The sequence below is a fragment of the Ochotona princeps genome, chromosome 1 (genome assembly GCF_030435755.1).
Source record: "Ochotona princeps isolate mOchPri1 chromosome 1, mOchPri1.hap1, whole genome shotgun sequence".
NCBI lineage: Eukaryota > Metazoa > Chordata > Mammalia > Lagomorpha > Ochotonidae > Ochotona > Ochotona princeps.
In genome coordinates this window covers 119,006,048-119,024,119 of record NC_080832.1, presented here as the reverse complement: position 1 = coordinate 119,024,119, position 18,072 = coordinate 119,006,048, and the positions used below count along the sequence as shown (strand labels likewise).

Here is an 18,072-nt window from a genome sequence, read left to right as displayed (position 1 = left end):
CCGCGCGGCGTTCAAGGCAAGGACCTCAGCCACTAGGCCACATCGCCAGAACCCAGAAGGAGTTTTTAAAACACAGATTTCTGGAAGTTACCTGCATAGTTTCTGTTAAATCTGGAGGAGATTTTGGTAATTTGCATTTCTAAATCACCAGAGTGATGTTGACACTGCTGATCAGAGCACCACAAGTGAAAAAAGAAGTGTTTTAAAAGACATGGAACTTAATTGAAATGAGGTTATCAATAACCACGGAGCTCCATCCCTTCCCTCCCAGATCACAAAGGATGTAAACTGGAGAGGTCCTGGAAAGAGCAGAGGGCACCATCTTCCTGGTATGGCTACGCAGCAGTGAAGAACGAATCACACTCCTCCACGCCAGCTTTCAGGGCCCGTGCAGCCACGCCTCTCCATTCCGGCTCGCAAAACACAGTCCCTCCCCAGGCAGGTGCCTGGACTCCCGCCTTGCCCCGGCACCCCAGGACAGAGCCCACCTAAGGCTCACGCTGCGCGCAGCCACCCCGGCTCCGTATGGGGCAGCCTGGAGGGTGCCTTGATCCAGTCGCCTGCGTCCTCAAGTTGCAGGTGGCTGGCTGCTAGGGATTGGTCCCTCTCTAGAAGGCCTTTGTGAAGAGTCTCCAATCCCTTTAAACACAATTCAATGACCGAAAGGCAGAGAAACAGCCTTACCTTGGGCTTTTTATCTCCTCCCCATCTCTTTTTCACATCGCAAACCAAGGAGTGAGCAAGCAGGAGGATCTGTTTGTAGGTCGTCCCGTAAGGATTCGTGTGTGTGTGTGTGTGTGTGTGAGAGACTGGCTATCGTTCTTATTTCCTGATTAACTACATTTTAAAATGTCACCTTCAGATGCATACGGATCAATATACAGTAGCTGGCACAGTGCATAGGACCCACAGTTCTTGCAGAAGCTCGTCAAAATAAAATGTCTTGCAAAATCAAAAGGAAAAATAAAATTTATAGGGCGAGAGCATTCTAAGATGTGATACTGTTTCTGTAATGTGAATACTGCTGTTACTGTTGTTATCAAGTAGAGAACGGAATCTACACAATCTTAATGCCTAGAGGCCAAGAAAGACACCGCAGCTTAAGGTGAATGGAGCCACTACTTCTGAGTTCTTTTTATTTACATTTTTCTTAAAAATTCCCAGACACATTCTAAGTGCTTTCTAAATGTTAACTCATTTAGTCTTAACATGGCTATATACTGTCATGCAGTTTCGCCTTGGGCCTTGAGTAGTGATACCAGTGTCATACACATTAACAACAGCAGAGGGCGCTCTACCCAAGCTGAATTAGCTCCAGGCTCCCTTAGGCAATGCATTAAGTCTTAGAGACTGATAAAGGGGCCTATATCTAAATCCTCCCCTTCCAAGTGCCGACATACCAAATGGGCATCAGTTCATATTCCGGCTGCTCCAGTTCCCATCCGGCTTCCTCCTTATGGCCTGGGAAACAGTAGAGGATGGCGCAAGTCCTTGGAACCCTGCACCTACCTGGGAGTCCCAGAGTGGGATTCTGGCTCCTGGCTTGGGTTTAGCTCAGCCCTGGCTGTGGTGGCTATTTGGGGTGTGACCCAATGGATGGGAGATCTCTCTCGCTCTGTTTCTCTCTCTCTAAGACAGACAAGACCTTGCTTTTCACAAGACCAGTGAGTATTCCTTTGTTCTCGCTGTAATAACAACGCTACAGAGGCATTCCTCTCCCTGTTCCACATAGACACCCACTCAACCACCATCTCTCCATTTTCAGTGATGTCTCCTCACCACCCTCATTCCATAAATGCAGGCAAACCCACTACTCGGTATTGCAGGCATTCAACCAGATTTCTTTGGATAACCGTGGGAGCTGAGCATTAAACCAGAGAACTCTTTTATCTGTCTGTACCTGCACATCGCCAAAGACTTAATTATCATGCATGTATACATCTCTGTGAATATTGTTGAAGCCCACAACTGTTCTTTTCTTTTTACCATATTGACTATCTATTTATGATTGTGAGTTTTACAACGCCACACAAAATATTTAGTAGAGCATGTTTGGCATAACATTGAATTTTTAGGTTATTTTGGACTATAAGAACATGTTACCATATTGAGTCTTCACAAATTGTTAACGTAGTAGTACAGTATGTAGTAGTCTCAGTCGATGTTGTTTCCTTCAATAAAATGTCATAGTTTTATCCATATATTTGGATTTTTTTAAAGGGTTGTTTATTTTTATTGGAAAAGCAGACTTATAGAGAAGGAAAGCTCTTCCATCTGCTGGTTCACTCCCAAAGAGGCCACAATAGTCATAGCTGAGCTGATCTGAAGCCAGGAGCCAGGAACCTCTTCTGGGTCTCCCAGTGTGTGCAGGTCCCAAGGAGTTGGGCCATCTTCTACTGCTTCCCTAGGCCGAAGAGAGCTGGATAGGAATGGGATCAACTGATTAAATTGTTTACAAATTCTTTGGGACTTTTATGTTGACAATTACATCATTTTCAAGAACATAGATAATCAGGTTTTCTTATGTGTCCTCATTCTACTTGCTTCCTTCTCTTGTCTGATGGCATTGCTAAGGCCACTTGAGGCCAGGTTGACTAGTAGTAGTGTCTAGGTACTCTCAATTCTGATTCTATGGGGATCGTTCCAAACTGTCTGTGTAAGTGTTACAGCCATTGTGACTACTGTTTATGACAGTCTCTTCTCACTCCAGAGTGTTCAAAAAGTTATGATGAAAGAGTGTCATGCCATGAAGTGCTTTCTGTGCAAGTGTGGGATGTCCGCATGGTTTGTGTCTATTAATCTCTTCCAATACCAAAGTTCCACTAAATTTTTTTGTATTCTTGAAATAATGCCTACATGATGTTCTATTATACATAGACTTTAGTAGCATAGCGCTGGTTTTCCACCTTCTTGCATTTTCAACACAGATTTTTCTTTTAACGGGATGCCTTGTTTCATTTTCTACAGCAAATAGTAAATGAGAGGCAATAATTCCACAGAATGCTTTTTCATTCACAAAATAATAGAAAGAACAAGTACCTTCTACACCCACACCTTTGATTATTTTTTTTTTCCTTTTGGTCTCTACTCGCTTATCATTAGTCTGTTGCTTCCAGAATGGAATTTTTCCTTCCAATCGTGTGCTTATTAGAAGCTTGGACCATTAACTTACTGTAACAAGTTGATGGTGCACTGTTAGTTAGCTGAGGAATCTAGAGAAGTCTTCTTGGATTTCAACTTCATTCCAAGGCCCATGAATGTTTTGCTTAAAAAGCTGCAGGGGAGTGAACTAGAAAGGGCAGAGACCTGAGGTGGAAATCAGGAGAGTTTGGCTCCCACAACACTAATGGACAGCGGGCCTCCTGAGACCCAAAGTGCAAACAGAAATGTGAACCCCCACAGGCCTGCAGCGAGTACAAGACCTCAGTTTCTTCTGTAACATGGGCCCAGGCCAAAAACCTGGGGGACAAATGGCATCATGCTGATTTCATGCTGACCAAGGAAAGCGTGAGACCCCTCAGATAGAAGCAAGAACGGTTATCCAATGGCAGCATTGGCGCCATAGTCCAAGAAAACAAGGTGGCCTATTTCCATGAAGACTGACATGGCTTAGATAGAGTCAGTGCTGACAGATTGCTTGATTTTTAGTACTGGTAAAAATAATAATGATGATGATGATAATGAGTGAAAATGATGATAACAAAAGCTCTCTTCAGGTTAACCAACTGGGTCTGTCCACTCTTCCTCAGCCCTTCACCTCCATCAATGAAATAATAATAATTAAAAAAAAACACCCAACCGTAAAGAAGCCAGACCAGGCAAATATAGCCAGTGTGGTGCCAGAAGACCCTCATCCATATAGCATCAAATAATCACAAAAGCAATGACACTGTGCAGCTGCTGTACCACAATAAGTGACTCAAATACCACAGCCCAGTGTTGGTATTTCCGGGCACAGATATTTTTGCAGAACGCTTCCAGGAAACTCCAGTCCCTGCAGTTATCAGAGAAGGGCTGTCATTCACAGCAGATAGACCTTCTGCCACCCAACCTCTTTGGCGTTAGTTGGGCACACACTATCCTTTTCCTCACTCTGGCCAGTTCAGCCTCCCTCACAGAAGCCCAAGTGCTCTCATTCTTTATGAAGCTTTGAAGAAATTCCTGTCTGGAAATCCCGTGCTGCACTATGAATGATATTGCACTGACCTCTCCTTGATTTCAAAGGCAGCAACCTAAGCTAGAGCTGCAATAATGAATTTGTTCTCTAAAGCAGAACACAGACAAGTTCTTGAGTTGCACGGCCGGGGCAGAACAGCCGCCTGCCTCCTTCCCATCGAGAGCTTAAACAGAGCTTCACAAAAAGGAGGGGGAGAGGGGCTCTTAGTGAAACGGGACAGTTTCCTTCCTACCTACCTATTTTTTTATTCTGTCCTCCCCTTTAGATAATAAGAGTGTACAAGTTTGTTTGGATTTGGATTTATTTTCATTGGAAAGGCAGATTTACAGAGAGGAGGCAAAGATCTTCCGTTTTCTGGTTCACTCCCCATATATGGCCGCTAATGTCAGAGCTGAGACAATCCAAAGCCAGGAGCCAGGAGCCAGAAGCTAGGGGCCTCTTCCACATCTCTCATGTGAGTGCAGAGGCCCAAGGCTTTGGGCTGTCCTCCACTATACTCTCAGCCTAAGCAGGGAACAGAATAGGAAATGGAGCAGCCACAAGATGAACCAATGACCACAATAAATCCCAATGCTTGCAAGCGATTAGCCAGCCAATTCATTGCGCCAGGCCATATACAGTTTTTTTTTCTTTTTTTAGTATGTGTGAGAATAATTTTTTGTTGAGACAGGTTTTTGTAAAATAGGGATCCTCAATTCATCAGATTTACTAAAATTTGTGAAGTCCATCTATATCTGGCATCTTTGGGTTAATGAACATTAAAAGAGAGTGTTTACCTTATTTCTTTAATCATATTTTTATTCATTTGTCCATTACTTTTTAAATATCGTTTCTAGAAAATTATCATTTTCTGCTAAGTAAAATTTTTTCCTAAGTGTCATTAACAGTATTCTTGTGTAATTCTTTTTTTTTTTTTAATTTTTATTTGGTAGGCAGAAGAGAAGAGAGACAGGGAGATCTTCCATGAGTGGCTAACTCCCCACATGGCCACAATAGCAAGAGATGAGCCAATCTGGAGCCAGAAGCCAAGAGCTTCCTCCAGGCCTCCCACACGGGTGCGGAGATCTAAGGACTCCAATGATTCTTGCTGCCTTCCCAGGCAGCAAGCAGGGAGCTGGAGCAGAAGTGGAGCAGCCCGGACACAAACCACTACCCGTATGGGTTGGTTCTGCCATAGTTAGGGACTCAGCCCTCCATGTCAAGTTTCCATCCCATCTCTTGTAATTTTTTTCTTCCTTTTTCTTTAAGATAAGTATTCCTTATTTTTTAAAGGCTTGCTTATTGATTTATTTGAAAGGCAGGTTCACAGAGAGAGTCAGGAAAGAGGGAGCTGTCACACTGCTTGTTCACCCTACAAGTGCCCATAAGAACCAGTGCTGGGCCCTGCTGAAGACAGGAGCTGAGAACACTGGCCAGGTCTGCCACAGGTGTGGCAGTGATTCAGTCACTGGGGCCATCATGCGCTGTCTCTCCAAATGCATTGGCAGGAAGCTGAATCCCAAGTGGATGTGCGAGGATTCAAACCAGCACTCTGACATTGGTTGTGAATGTCCTAAAGACCCAGCCCTCTATACCACTCTACCAACATCAATATTCCTGTATCATTTCCTGTAATTTACACAAATGAATCACTTTCTTTTCCCAGAAAACAAGGTTTTCATTTATGTATCATCTCCATTTTTTTCTTTTTTTGAAAGATTTATTTTATTTTTATTGGAAAGTCAGAACATACAGAGAGGAGGAGAGAGAGGAAGATCTTCCGTCTGCTGGTTCACTCACCATTTGAGTCAGAGCTGAGAACCAGAGCCAAAGCCAGGAGCCAGGAGCCTCTTCTGGGTCTTCCACGCAGGTATAGGATCTGAAGGCTTTGAGCTATCCTCAACTGCTCTTCCAGACCACAAGCAAGTGAACTGGATGGGAAGCAGAGCTGCCAGAATTAGAACCTGTACCCGTATGGGATCCCAGGGCATACAAGGCAAGGATTTTAACCACTAAGCTACTGTACTGACCCGACATCTCTATTTTTTCTATTCAGTTTTGTTTAAAAGTTTCTCTCCTTTCTGTTATTTTAATTTATTATCTTGTTTCTTATTTTATGTTCTGTTGTTGTATATTTATTTATAAACCTTCATTGTTTCTTGTTGCTTAATATTATATATATATATATATATACACATATATATGTATATTATCTGGGTTTATGTCACAATATTACATAGTTTTCTGTCCATTTTAAAATTTAATCTGTAGTGTTAATGGGTATGATTTTTTTTAGTTTCCAAGCACATGAAGAGATTTTTTTTCTTTTTCTTTTTTCTTTCTTTTTTTCTTTTCTTTTCCATTTTTTTTTTTTTTTTTTTTTTTTTTTTTTTTTTGCAATATAGGATCTCAGAGCATTCAAGGCGAGGAGGACTTTAGCTGCTAGGTCACCGCATCAGGGCCAAGATTTATTTAAATTTTTATTACAAAATCAGATATATAGAGAGGGGGAGAGAGAGAGAGGAAGATCTTCCATCCGATGGTTCACTCCCTGAAGTGACCGCAACAACTGGAGCTGAGCCAAGCCAAAGTCAGGAGCCAGGAGCCTCTTCCAGGTCTCTTACACAGGTGCAGGGTCCCAAGGCTTTGGTCTGTACTGGACTGCTTTCCCAGGCCACAGGTAGTGAGCTGGATTGGAAGTGGGGCCGCCAGATTTAGAATCTTTGCCCATATGGGATCCTGGCACGCTCAAGGCTAGGATTTAGCCTCTAGGCCACCACGCTAATTTTACTATGATGCAAAAAAAAATCATAATTTTACTATTGCTCCTTAACTAGCTATTGATGAAACTTCAATGTGTATGGAAGTGATTCTTTGGCATATATTGTGATATTTTCTGAGATCAGGATTGAATTTTTGCAATCGTTCAAAAATCTGTATTCTTTGAACAAAGTAGACCCTGTATGGGTTAAATAAAGGAATAATCGATAGTTTATTTATTGTGTGATTCAAATATTTTTAACCGTAAGCATCTTCCATTTTCTGTTACATGACTATCAGAGTACTTCTAATTTCATAGGTTGTTGCCACATATTATTGGGAGTTCAGTAGTCATGTATACACAAGGCCGTATGGATACTTATTATGATATCATATAGCTTTTTCATTCAGCCATGTTGTTCTTATCTGAATCTGTGTATTTTAATGTTCCTACTCCTTTATTAATTTGCTATTCCTTTTTTTTTTACCATAAGAAAAATCAATAGCTTTATTTTTACACTTAGAAAATTGATCTGAGAAGAGGTTTCATGAAATAGACCAGTTGACTATGTACAAAACTAAGAGTTCTAAACCAGTAATCCAGAATGTGTGGATGAGGACAGAGCCGCCTAGGCCCTGGCCAGGAGAGGGGAGGCAAGGTCCTTGATGGCCTTGGAGTTCAGCTGAGGGATCGTGCTGATCTTCAGGAGCTTGCTGCTTGCATACTTATTCTTGATGGCAATGTACTTTATTTTCATTCACTTTTACCACATTTTTAGCCATGTGCTGCACGACTTCCAGTACTTCATTCTCGGTGTAGCCTGTGTAATACTGCTGCTTTAAGTTCCATTTTCCTTGGCCTAGAACCATCTGAGACAAGCAGGAGGCAGCGGCTGCCACCTTAGAAGGGTGATAATGCACCATGTGGTAGTCAATGCGAGTCAGCTCCATCAAGTATTTGGCTAACGTGTGCTGTTCCACATCAACCTCGCCTGCTTTGGAAGCTCGCCTTAAGAAGTGTAAAGGCAAAGGTCGACCTAACTCAAATTTCAGCTCTTTCAGAATCAAAGTCTCCATCGCTCGGATCTGGGCACTGGTGTAAGCATTGTCTGTGATATAAACAAAGTCTTCAATGTTTGGAGAAAACATCTCCTCATACTTGGAAGCCAACAGCAGAGCAGTTATCCCAACCAGCTGAAGCTTCTTGCGGGACACTGGCTGAAACTGTAAAAACCGATCCATGATGGCAACGCACATGTAGAGAGTTTCCTGCAGGAGCCGAAACTTGGAGTGAACTTGCACCAGCCAGTCCACCAGGATAGCACGCATTCGTCCGTTGATGTCTCTCCCATCTAAGAAATGTGGGCTGATGGATTGCAAAAGCTCCAGCTGCCTCAGGTACACGTAAATATCCTTCACATAGTCACTGCAGAGCTGCGGGTTCTCCCAGTCTTCCTGGTCAATATCCTCAATCTTGCAGAGCAGAGCATCAGAGAAAGCTTGACAGAGGTTCTCCTCCTTCATGGAGACATCATCAGGTACAGGGGAAGGACCCTTTGGAGGCAGTGTTTCCATCTGCACTGGTTTCATAGAAGCAGTAGGTTTCAGCTGTTTGTTGACATTTGTTGCTTTGGTGGGCTGAACTGGAAGTTTGGAGTTCTGAGGTTTCTTAGCTATCTGTACTGCTCTGGTTGTAACTCTATTTCCAATTTCTTCTAAAACAGCACGCCTGATAGTCACATGACTCTTAGCTTGAGGATTAACGCCAGCGTCTATATTCTCCACATCATTGGACACCGTCGGGCGTCGGAGCAGCGCCATGAGGGACGCGGAGGCGAGTCCCACAGCCCGGCCGGGGAGCTGGCAGGCACTGGCGTCCGCGGCCGTTGGAGCGGCTCCCTAGGCCCGCTCCGCACAGCGGCTTCCTCCTTTTTTTTTTTTTAAGCTTGAAGTAAGTAACTCTTTCATTGTTGCTGGTAACATCAATATCCAGCATTCCATCACTGATTCCTGTTTCCTGGGAAGCCTGACTAGCATTCTCTTCCATTTGGTGACTTTTGTTATTATCTTATGTTCAGATAGTGCAAATCCCTGATAGTGTGCACATGAAAAGCACTCAACAGATGATTGATTAATGGATAATTAATGAGGTCTAGAGAATTGTCTTCAAATTCTTCCTTTCTAGAGAAATTTATGACTGTCTTCATAAGCTAATAAAAGAAGAGGTCGGAATTATTTGTATACACGAATGCCATTGATTTGTGTTCATTAATTTTGTATCCTGCTACTTTGCTAAAGTCTCTTATGAGTTCCAATAGTCTTTTGACTGAGTCTTTTGGTTCTCCTATATAGAGAATCATGTCATCTGCAAATAGCGATAATTTTAATTCTTCATTTCCAATTTGTATTCCTTTAATTGCTTTTTCTTGTCTAATAGCTCTGGCAAGAACTTCCAAAACTATATTGAAGAGTAGCGGTGAGAGTGGACATCCCTGTCTAGTTCCAGATTTTAACAGGAAGGCTTCTGGTCTTTCCCCATTTAGTATGATATTGGCATTGGGTTTATCATAAATTGCTTTGATTATGTTGTAGAATGTTCCTTCTATGCCTATCTTATTTAGGGTTTTTAACATGAAGTGGTGTTGGATTTTATCAAATGCCTTCTCTGCATCTATTGAGAGGATCATATGGTTTTTATGAGTCAACTTGTTGATGTGATGTATCACATTTATTGTTTTGCGAATGTTGAACCATCCTTGCATACCTGGGATGAATCCCACCTGGTCCGGGTGAATAATCTGCCTAATGTATTGTTGGATCCTGTTGGCTAATATTTTATTGAAGATCTTTGCATCTATGTTCATCAAGGATATCGGTCTGTAGTTCTCTTTTTCTGTTGTTTCTCTCTCTGGCTTTGGTATTAAAGTGATATTAGCTTCATAGAACGAGTTTGGAAGAATTGCCTCTTTTTCTATTGTTTGAAAAAGCTTGTGTAAGATTGGGGTTAGTTCTTCCTTAAACGTTTGGTAGAATTCAGCAGTGAAGCCATCTGGTCCCGGGCTTTTCTTGGTTGGGAGGGCTTTAATTGTTGATTCAATCTCAGTGCATGTTATTGGGCTATTTAGATTGTTAATTGCTTCTTGATTCAATTTTGGTGGATTGTATAAGTTCAAAAATCTGTCCATTTCCTCTAGGTTTTCTAATTTGTTCGCATATAGTTGCTTATAGTAGTTCCTGATGATTCTTTGTATTTCTAAGGTATCTGTTGTTACATCTCCATTCTCATTTCTGATACTATTAATGTGTATTTTCTCTCTCCTTTTTTTAATTAGTCGAGCTAGTGGGGAGTCTATTTTGTTGATTTTCTCAAAGAACCAACTCTTTGATTGATTAATCTTATGTATAGTCCTCTTGGTCTCTATTTGGTTCATTTCCTCCCTTATTTTGATGATTTCTTTTTTCCTACTAGTCTTAGGGTTGCTTTGTTGTTGTTTTTCTAGTTCCTTCAACTGTAAGATTAGCTGATTTACTTGGTGCTTTTCTTGTTTCTTTTTTTTTTTTTTTTTTTAAAGATTTATTCATTTTATTACAGACAGATATACAGAGAGGAGGAGAGACAGAGAGGAAGATCTTCCGTCCGATGATTCACTCCCCAAGTGAGCCGCAACGGGCCGATGCGCGCCGATCCGATGCCGGGAACCTGGAACCTCTTCCGGGTCTCCCACGCGGGTGCAGTGTCCCAATGCATTGGGCCATCCTCAACTGCTTTCCCAGGCCACAAGCAGGGAGCTGGATGGGAAGCGGAGCTGCCGGGATTAGAACCGGCGCCCATATGGGATCCCGGGGCTTCCAAGGCGAGGACTTTAGCCGCTAGGCCACGCCGCCGGGCCCTTTTCTTGTTTCTTGAGATAAGCATCAATTGAAATAAACTTTCCTCTCAGCACCGCCTTGATTGTATCCCATAAGTTCTGATAAGTTGTGCTGATGCCTTCATTTGTTTCAAGCAATTTTTTAATTTCCCCTTTGATTTCCTCTCTAACCCATTGCTCATTTAGTAATATATTGTTCAGTCTCCATATGTTTGTAGGCCTTCCTTGGTGGTTCGAATTCTTGGTCTCAAGCTTCACTCCTTGGTGGTCTGAGAACGTGCATGATATGATTTCCACTTTTTTAAATTTGCTAAGGCTTAATTTATGGCCTATGATATGATCAATTCTGGAGAAAGTTCCATGTGCTGATGAAAAAAACGTGTATTCTCTGTCAGTAGGATGAAAGGTTCGATAGATGTCAACTAAGTCCATTTGCTCTAGAGTTTGAATGAGTTCTATCGTTTCTTTGCTGAGTTTCTGGTTTTTTGATCTGTCCATTTGTGTTAATGGGGTATTAAGGTCCCCCACTATGATCGTATTGGAGTCTATTTCTCCCTTTAATCCCGTTAATATTTGTTTCACGTAACTAGATGCTTTGGCATTTGGAGCATAAACATTTATTATGCTGATCTCTTCTTGCTGGATGCATCCTTTGATCATTATATGGTATCCTTCTTTGTCTTTTTTGATGCTTTTCACATCAAAGTCTATGTCATCTGATATAAGAATGGCTACTCCTGCTTGTCTTACCTTACCATTTGCTTGAAATATCTTTTTCCATCCTTTTACTTTCAATTTTTTCTGGTCTTTATTGGTGAGATGCGTCTCCTGTAAGCAGCAGATAGATGGATTTTGTTTTTTGATCCAATCCTCCAATTTATGGCGTTTAATTGATGAGTTTAAGCCATTTACATTCAGCGTTATTATAGATAAAGGACAATTTGGTCCTGTCATTTTGGCGATGTGTTGTTCTAAATTAGGTCTTGTGTTAGCATTTTAGTTGGATGTTCTCCAAATTTGCTTTTGTTTCTGATGGTTACTATTTCTTTTTTCTTTCATAGGAACTTCCTTGAATATCATTTGTAGGGCAGGTTTAGATGAAACAAAATCTTGAAGTTTTTCTTTATTGTGGAAGAATTTTATTTCATTTTCAAAGACAAAAGAGAGCTTTGCAGGGTAAGTTATTCTGGGCTGAAAATTTTTCTCTTTTAGAATCTGGAATATGTCGCTCCAGTCTCTTCTGGCCTGTGACGTTTCCTCTGAAAAGTCAGCTGTAAGTTTAATTGGGGTTCCCCTATATGACACTTGATTTTTTTCTCGTGCAAATTTAAGGATTTTTTCTTTTTGTTCAACTGAGGAGAGGTTGATTATCATGTGTCGTGATGAAGTTCGTTTTTGATCAACTCTGTTGGGAATTCTGTAGCCCTCCTGTATATTATTTTCTAATTCTTTGCTCAGTTTAGGGAAGTTTTCCTGTATTATTTCTTTGAATACACCTCTAATCCCAGCTTCTCTTTCTGCACCTTCTGGAATACCCATAACTCTTATGTTAGACCTTTTAATCATATCTTTTAATTTTTGGATATTATTTTTAGCTTGACCTAGTTCTGCTTCCAGCTTTTTGTTTCTTTCTTCATGATGGCAGAAAATATCTTCCAATTCTGAAATTAATGAACACAAATCAATGGCATTCGTGTATACAAATAATTCCGCCACTGAGGAAGAAATTGTAAGTACAGTTCCCTTTAAAATAGAGGAAAGGAATCTTAAATACCTAGGAATTAAGTTAACTAAAGATGTGAAAGACCTCTACGATGAAAACTATAAATCATTTAAAAAAGAAATAGAAGAAGATCTTGAAAAATGGAGAACCTTACCATGTTCTTGGATTGGCAGGACCAACATCATCAAAATGGCCATATTACCGAAAGCAATATATAGATTCAACGCAATCCCAATCAAACTCCCAGCAATATTCTTCTCAGAAATAAAAAAGATGATACAAAAGTTCATCTGGAACCACAAAAGACCACGAATAGCTAAAGCTGTCTTGAAAAATAGAAATCAAACTGGAGGAATCACAATTCCAGACCTCAAGACATACTATAGAGCAGTGGTTATCAAAACAGTCTGGTACTGGTACAGAAACAGAGAAGAAGATCAGTGGAACAGAATAGAAACATCAGAAGGGGATCCACACATGTATAGTCAACTAATCTTTGACAAGAAAACAGAAAACAATCCAGGTAAAAAAACATGGTCTATTCAATAAAAGCTGTTGGGACAACTGGATAACAGCTTGCAGAATAAAGAAGCAGGACCCATACCTGTCGCACTATACAAAAATCAGCTCTAATTGGCTCAAGGACTTAAATCTACACCCAGAAACCATTAAACTACTAAAGGAAAACATAGGAAACACACTCCAAGATATAGGAACAGGGAAAGACTTTTTAGAAAAGACGCCTAAAGCAACGGCGATCAAATCCAAAATGAACAAATGGGACTATATCAAACTAAAAAGTTTCTGTACAGCAAAAGAAACAATTAAAAAAGTGAAGAAACAACCTACAGAATGGGAAAAAATTTTTGCATTCTACACAAGTGACAGGGGACTAATATCTAGGATCTACAAAGAGCTTCAGAAACCCAATGATAGTGAAAAAATAAACCCTGTAGCAAAATGGGCAAAGGAAATGAACAGACGTTTCTCAAAAGAACAGATACAAATAGCTAATAAATATATGAAAAGATGCTCAGGCTCTCTAGCCATCAGAGAGATACAAATGAAAACCACCTTGAGGTACCACCTAACTCCTGTGAGACTGGCCTACATTCAGAATTCGAAAAACAACACATGCTGGCGTGGATGTGGGAGAAAGGTACCCTCCTTCACTGCTGGTGGGAGTGTAGGCTAGTACAATCATTGTGGAAATCCATATGGAGAGTGCTTGGAAAATTGCAAATAAACCTGCCATATGACCCAGCAATCCCGCTCTTAGGAATATACCCAACAGAAGTGAAATCTGCATACGAGAAGGGGATCTGTAATCCTATATTCACAGCAGCACAATCCACAATAGCAATGTCATGGAAACAAACCAGATGTGCGTCTAAGGAAGAATGGTTAAAAAAATTGTGGTACATCTGTTCAATGGAATATTATTCAGCTGTCAAGAAGAACGATATTATTCTATTCAAAACCAGGTGGTCCCAACTAGAAACTATTATGCTCAGCGAAATGAGTCAATCACAAAAGAATAAATACCATATATTCTGTCTCATATAAGAAAGCCAACATGGAAAGGTAGAGTTCATCAAGTGCCCATGGAGTTCTGATCTAAATATAGATTGCTGCAAGTCAGGTCCCACAGCAAGAGATGGTGAAAATTCTCTGTTCTAGGCATGATGGCATTTCATGGATGAAGTAACAGCAGAGTATATTTAGCATGTTGTGAACATGAATATGGCAAATTGGCAGTTTCCGTCAGTTGCTGGCAATAGTTTAGAGTGATGACAAATATTATTTTGATTTTTTTGTGTGTTATTTAGTTATGAGGAAAGTGTATGGTAAGCAGTCCATTTGATGGTTTACTAATTTCCTCGTTGTTGAGAAGTCCGAGTTGATTATGTATTTAATATGATAACCATTTGTGTGCTGTGAATTGCATTAAGAGTTATGTAGGGCAGAGATGATGCCTACTAAATGTACAAAATGGATTGATGAGATTAGCCAGTTAAATCTTTTCACCAGTAAGGCACTCAACAGCCCATGAGATATTTATTAAAAATGTCAAGTAAATCCTCTTATTTTTGTATCATAGTGTCAAATAGCAGTAAAATAAACATGTTAAGATCCTTAATCTACTGCTATGTTTCACTGTAAAATTTACGTTTGTTAAAATTTGCTTCTGTTCAAATTTGTTGAGATTGCACATAAAAGTATCCTAATATTACTTTGGCTGGTATTTTCTAATTACTGTATAATATTTTGGGAATGCAAATTTTATTTGAATGTCAACTACAGTTAAGCATGTGCCGTTTGTTTTTCTTGCTCAGGTTTTGTAATTTGATGGAATGTTTTTATTATAGTTTAATAAATGTTTGCTTTATTAAAAAAATAAAATAAAAGTCTGTTGCACAAAAAAAAAAAAAAAAAAAAAAAAGAAGAGGTCGGGACATTTTTAAGTTCAAGATGGGAAAAATTCCAGAATATGGGTAAATGTATACCTAAATCATTGGTAGTAGTTTTCTCTACCTGCCCCTGCAAAGCTCTTTGAAAATAAGCAGATTTTATTCCTTAGAAACTGTTCTGTTTTTGCTTTTGCTTTGTTTCCCTTTTAGTTTATGCTTTCTCAGATGCGGGCTTTATGCTTGCTGTCCACTCTATTTTGGAGCACATGAAGCCCCAAAGCGGCAGTTAGAGCTAAGCTTAAGAGCACAACTGAATTGCAGAAAGATTACCAAGTTACGAGATCATGACATGTAAGGGTACTTGGTGTAGGGTAGTTCATAGCAGGAAAATAAGCGTTGATTTATCAAGGTTTATTCCAAAGACTTTTGACCTTGACTCTTCAAATCTGATGACAAGTGTTTCCTTCTTTCTGGCACAGGGAGGTCATTGTCCACAAAAGAGTTCTCTCTCCCTGTTAGAAGATTCCTTCCTTGGAGTTTGTTTGTTTGTTTGTTTTTTAATATTTCTTTTTTTTCCCACCAAGGCTTGTTTATTTTTATCAGAAAAGCAGATTTACAGAGAGGAGAGACAGATCTTCCATCTGTTGTTTCGCTTCTCAAAATGGCCTCAACAGCCAGAGCAGAGCTGATAGATATAAAGCCAGAAGCTTCTGCCAGGTCTTCCACATGGTGCCTGTTGGCAAGGCTTTGGGCCACCCTCCACTGCTTTTCCAGACCCAAAGCAGGGGTTGGATGGGAAGCGAAGCAGCAGGGCCTTGAATCAGCACCTATATGGGATCCTGGTCCTTGTAAAGGAAGGATTAGTCAATCGAAGTATTCTACCTCAGTTGGTGTGGTAGCCTAGTGGCTGAAGTCCTGGCCTTGCGTGGGCGAGGATCACATATGGGCACCAGTCCCAGCTCCCTGCTTGTGCCCTGGGAAAGCAGCCATCCAGGACGGCCCAAAGCCTTGGAACCCTACGCCCACATGGGAGACCCGAAGAGGCTCATGGCTTCTGGCGCTTTGTAGCTCTGGCACCGGGGCATTTGGGGAGTGAATCAATGGAAGAAGATGATCTCCCTCTCTATCTGACTTTCCAATAAAAACAAACAAAAAATAATAAATCTTAAAAAATAAAAACAATCTTCATGCTGACGTGACATATTTTAGGCTCTGATATTCTGCTAACTTTCATGTGTTTAGATGAATACTCTATTTGCCAGGTATTCTGCATGAGACATTCCAGTGCATAAAAATGTCTATCCCTCATATACCCTGCATTTCTATAGAATGCTCAATCACTTTGCTCCATTTATTTAACCTAAATAATCCAATCCCAGTGCATGAACGCAATGAAAATTTTAATCACGAGGCTAGGTCAGCACGTTGATTGAATTATCAGGAAATAGATTTAAGATTTGTCCTGGGCCCGGCGGCGTGGCCTAGCGGCTAAAGGCCTAGCCTTAAACGCCCCAAAATCCCATATGGGCGCTGGTTCTAACCCCAGCAGCTCCACTTCCCATCCAGCTCCCTGCTTGTGGCCTGGGAAAGCAGTGGAGCACGGCCCAATGCATTGGGACACTGCACCCACGTGGGAGAACCAGAGGAGGTTCTTGTCTCCTGGCTTTGGATTGGCACAGTACCAGCGGCTCACTTGGGGAGTGAATCATCGGATGGAAGATCTTCCTCTCTGTCTCTCCTCCCCCCTGTATATCTGACTTTGTAATAAAAATAAATAAATCTTAAAAAAAAAAAAAAAAAGATTTGTCCTGTCAGTAAATGCAATTAAACAATTTTTTGGGGAATCTCAGAACTTAGTATTAACAATCTACATAAATTAGTGGTGGAATTGGATAAGTTTTCCTTGTAATATGTTTCTACTTCCTTCCATCAACACCTCCAGCACAGGTAAGTCAGGTGTGTATTATTTATCTCAATATGTTTTCTTTTTATCTCTGCTTTTATGCTTTTAGTTCAGTCTCCCATGCATTCATGTACCGAGTGACTGTTAGATGCCAGGCAGTTTCCTAGGCAGAAGAAGGGAACTCTGTCATTTCTAAAATATACGAATGATCCTAACACAAAGAAGGAACAAAGGAAAGTACATATGGTTTAAATTATTAATGATATTCCAGTTCACAAGTTGCTTATTTGGGTGCCAGATTTGTTTTTCATAATTTTTGTTTATATTACACAAACCTCTGTTTCATGGGTGTAATATGTTACTATGATTATGCTAAGAATCTGTTCAGTCAGGAATAAGAACTCTCACAGACACTGAGTGGTTTTTGCCATTGTTTAAATGCTCCTCCCCCCAATCTTTATGTTCTTTACCTATAAGCTATATTGACGTGATCTAGGCAGAAAGTGACTGAAGAACCAGAGCTACAGACTACCTACACCCAAGCTGTGGGCATCTCCCTAATCTTGTCTAGTCACCTGAGGCACACCCACTCTTCCTCAAGCTGCTAAGCCTCCCTCTATGACACCTTCTGGGAGAGCCCTTGGGGCACTGCAGTCCCACCCACCCCTCATCCTGTGGAAGGATGAGCCCAGCCAGAAAGGGTCAATTGTCTGGAGGTTGCCCACCCTGAGTGTGTACCTTCCTCTCGCCATTCAATATTTTCTGCTCTTTCATTCATCTCCACCTGCATCTCACAATTTTTTTTTTAAATAGATGGGTTTTGTTTTTTAATCCAATCTACTGATCTATGACGTTTGATTGAGCTTAAGCCATTTGCATTCAGGGTTAATATGTATGGGTGGCAATTTGGTCCTGTCATTTTAGCAATGGGTTGTTTATTGATTGAGTCTTCTGTTGTCATTTTACTGGGATGTTCTTCACATTTGCCTTTGGTTTTGGTGGGTGCTATTCCTCTTTGTCAAGAAAACAGGTTTGGAAGAGGCAAATTCTTTCAACTTGTCTTTACTGTGGAAGAATTTTATTTCATTTTCAAACACAAAAGAAAGCTTTGCTGGATATGTTATCCTGGGCCGACAATTTTTTTTCTTTTAGAATCTGGAATCTGTGACTCCATTCTCTTGCCTGTAGAGTTTCCTGTGAGAGGTCTCCTGTGAGCTTAATTGGCATTCCTTCATATGTCAATTGATTTT

At 40.6% G+C, this 18,072-nt stretch overlaps 1 protein-coding gene and 1 pseudogene across 1 annotated transcript; both read right to left on the bottom strand.

Annotated features, from left to right (window-relative positions):
• Positions 1-3,199: 3,199 nt before the first annotated feature.
• On the bottom strand, positions 3,200-5,634 carry LOC101529501 (phosphatidylinositol N-acetylglucosaminyltransferase subunit C-like; annotated as a pseudogene).
• Positions 5,635-7,410: 1,776 nt separating this feature from the next.
• LOC131480833 (G2/mitotic-specific cyclin-B2-like) lies at positions 7,411-8,835 on the bottom strand. Its single transcript, XM_058667140.1, is given in 2 exon segments — positions 7,411-7,666; positions 7,668-8,835. Coding segments are annotated over 2 exon segments (1,191 nt in total). The 5' UTR covers positions 8,738-8,835; the 3' UTR covers positions 7,411-7,545.
• Between the last annotated feature and the right edge of the window lie 9,237 nt (positions 8,836-18,072).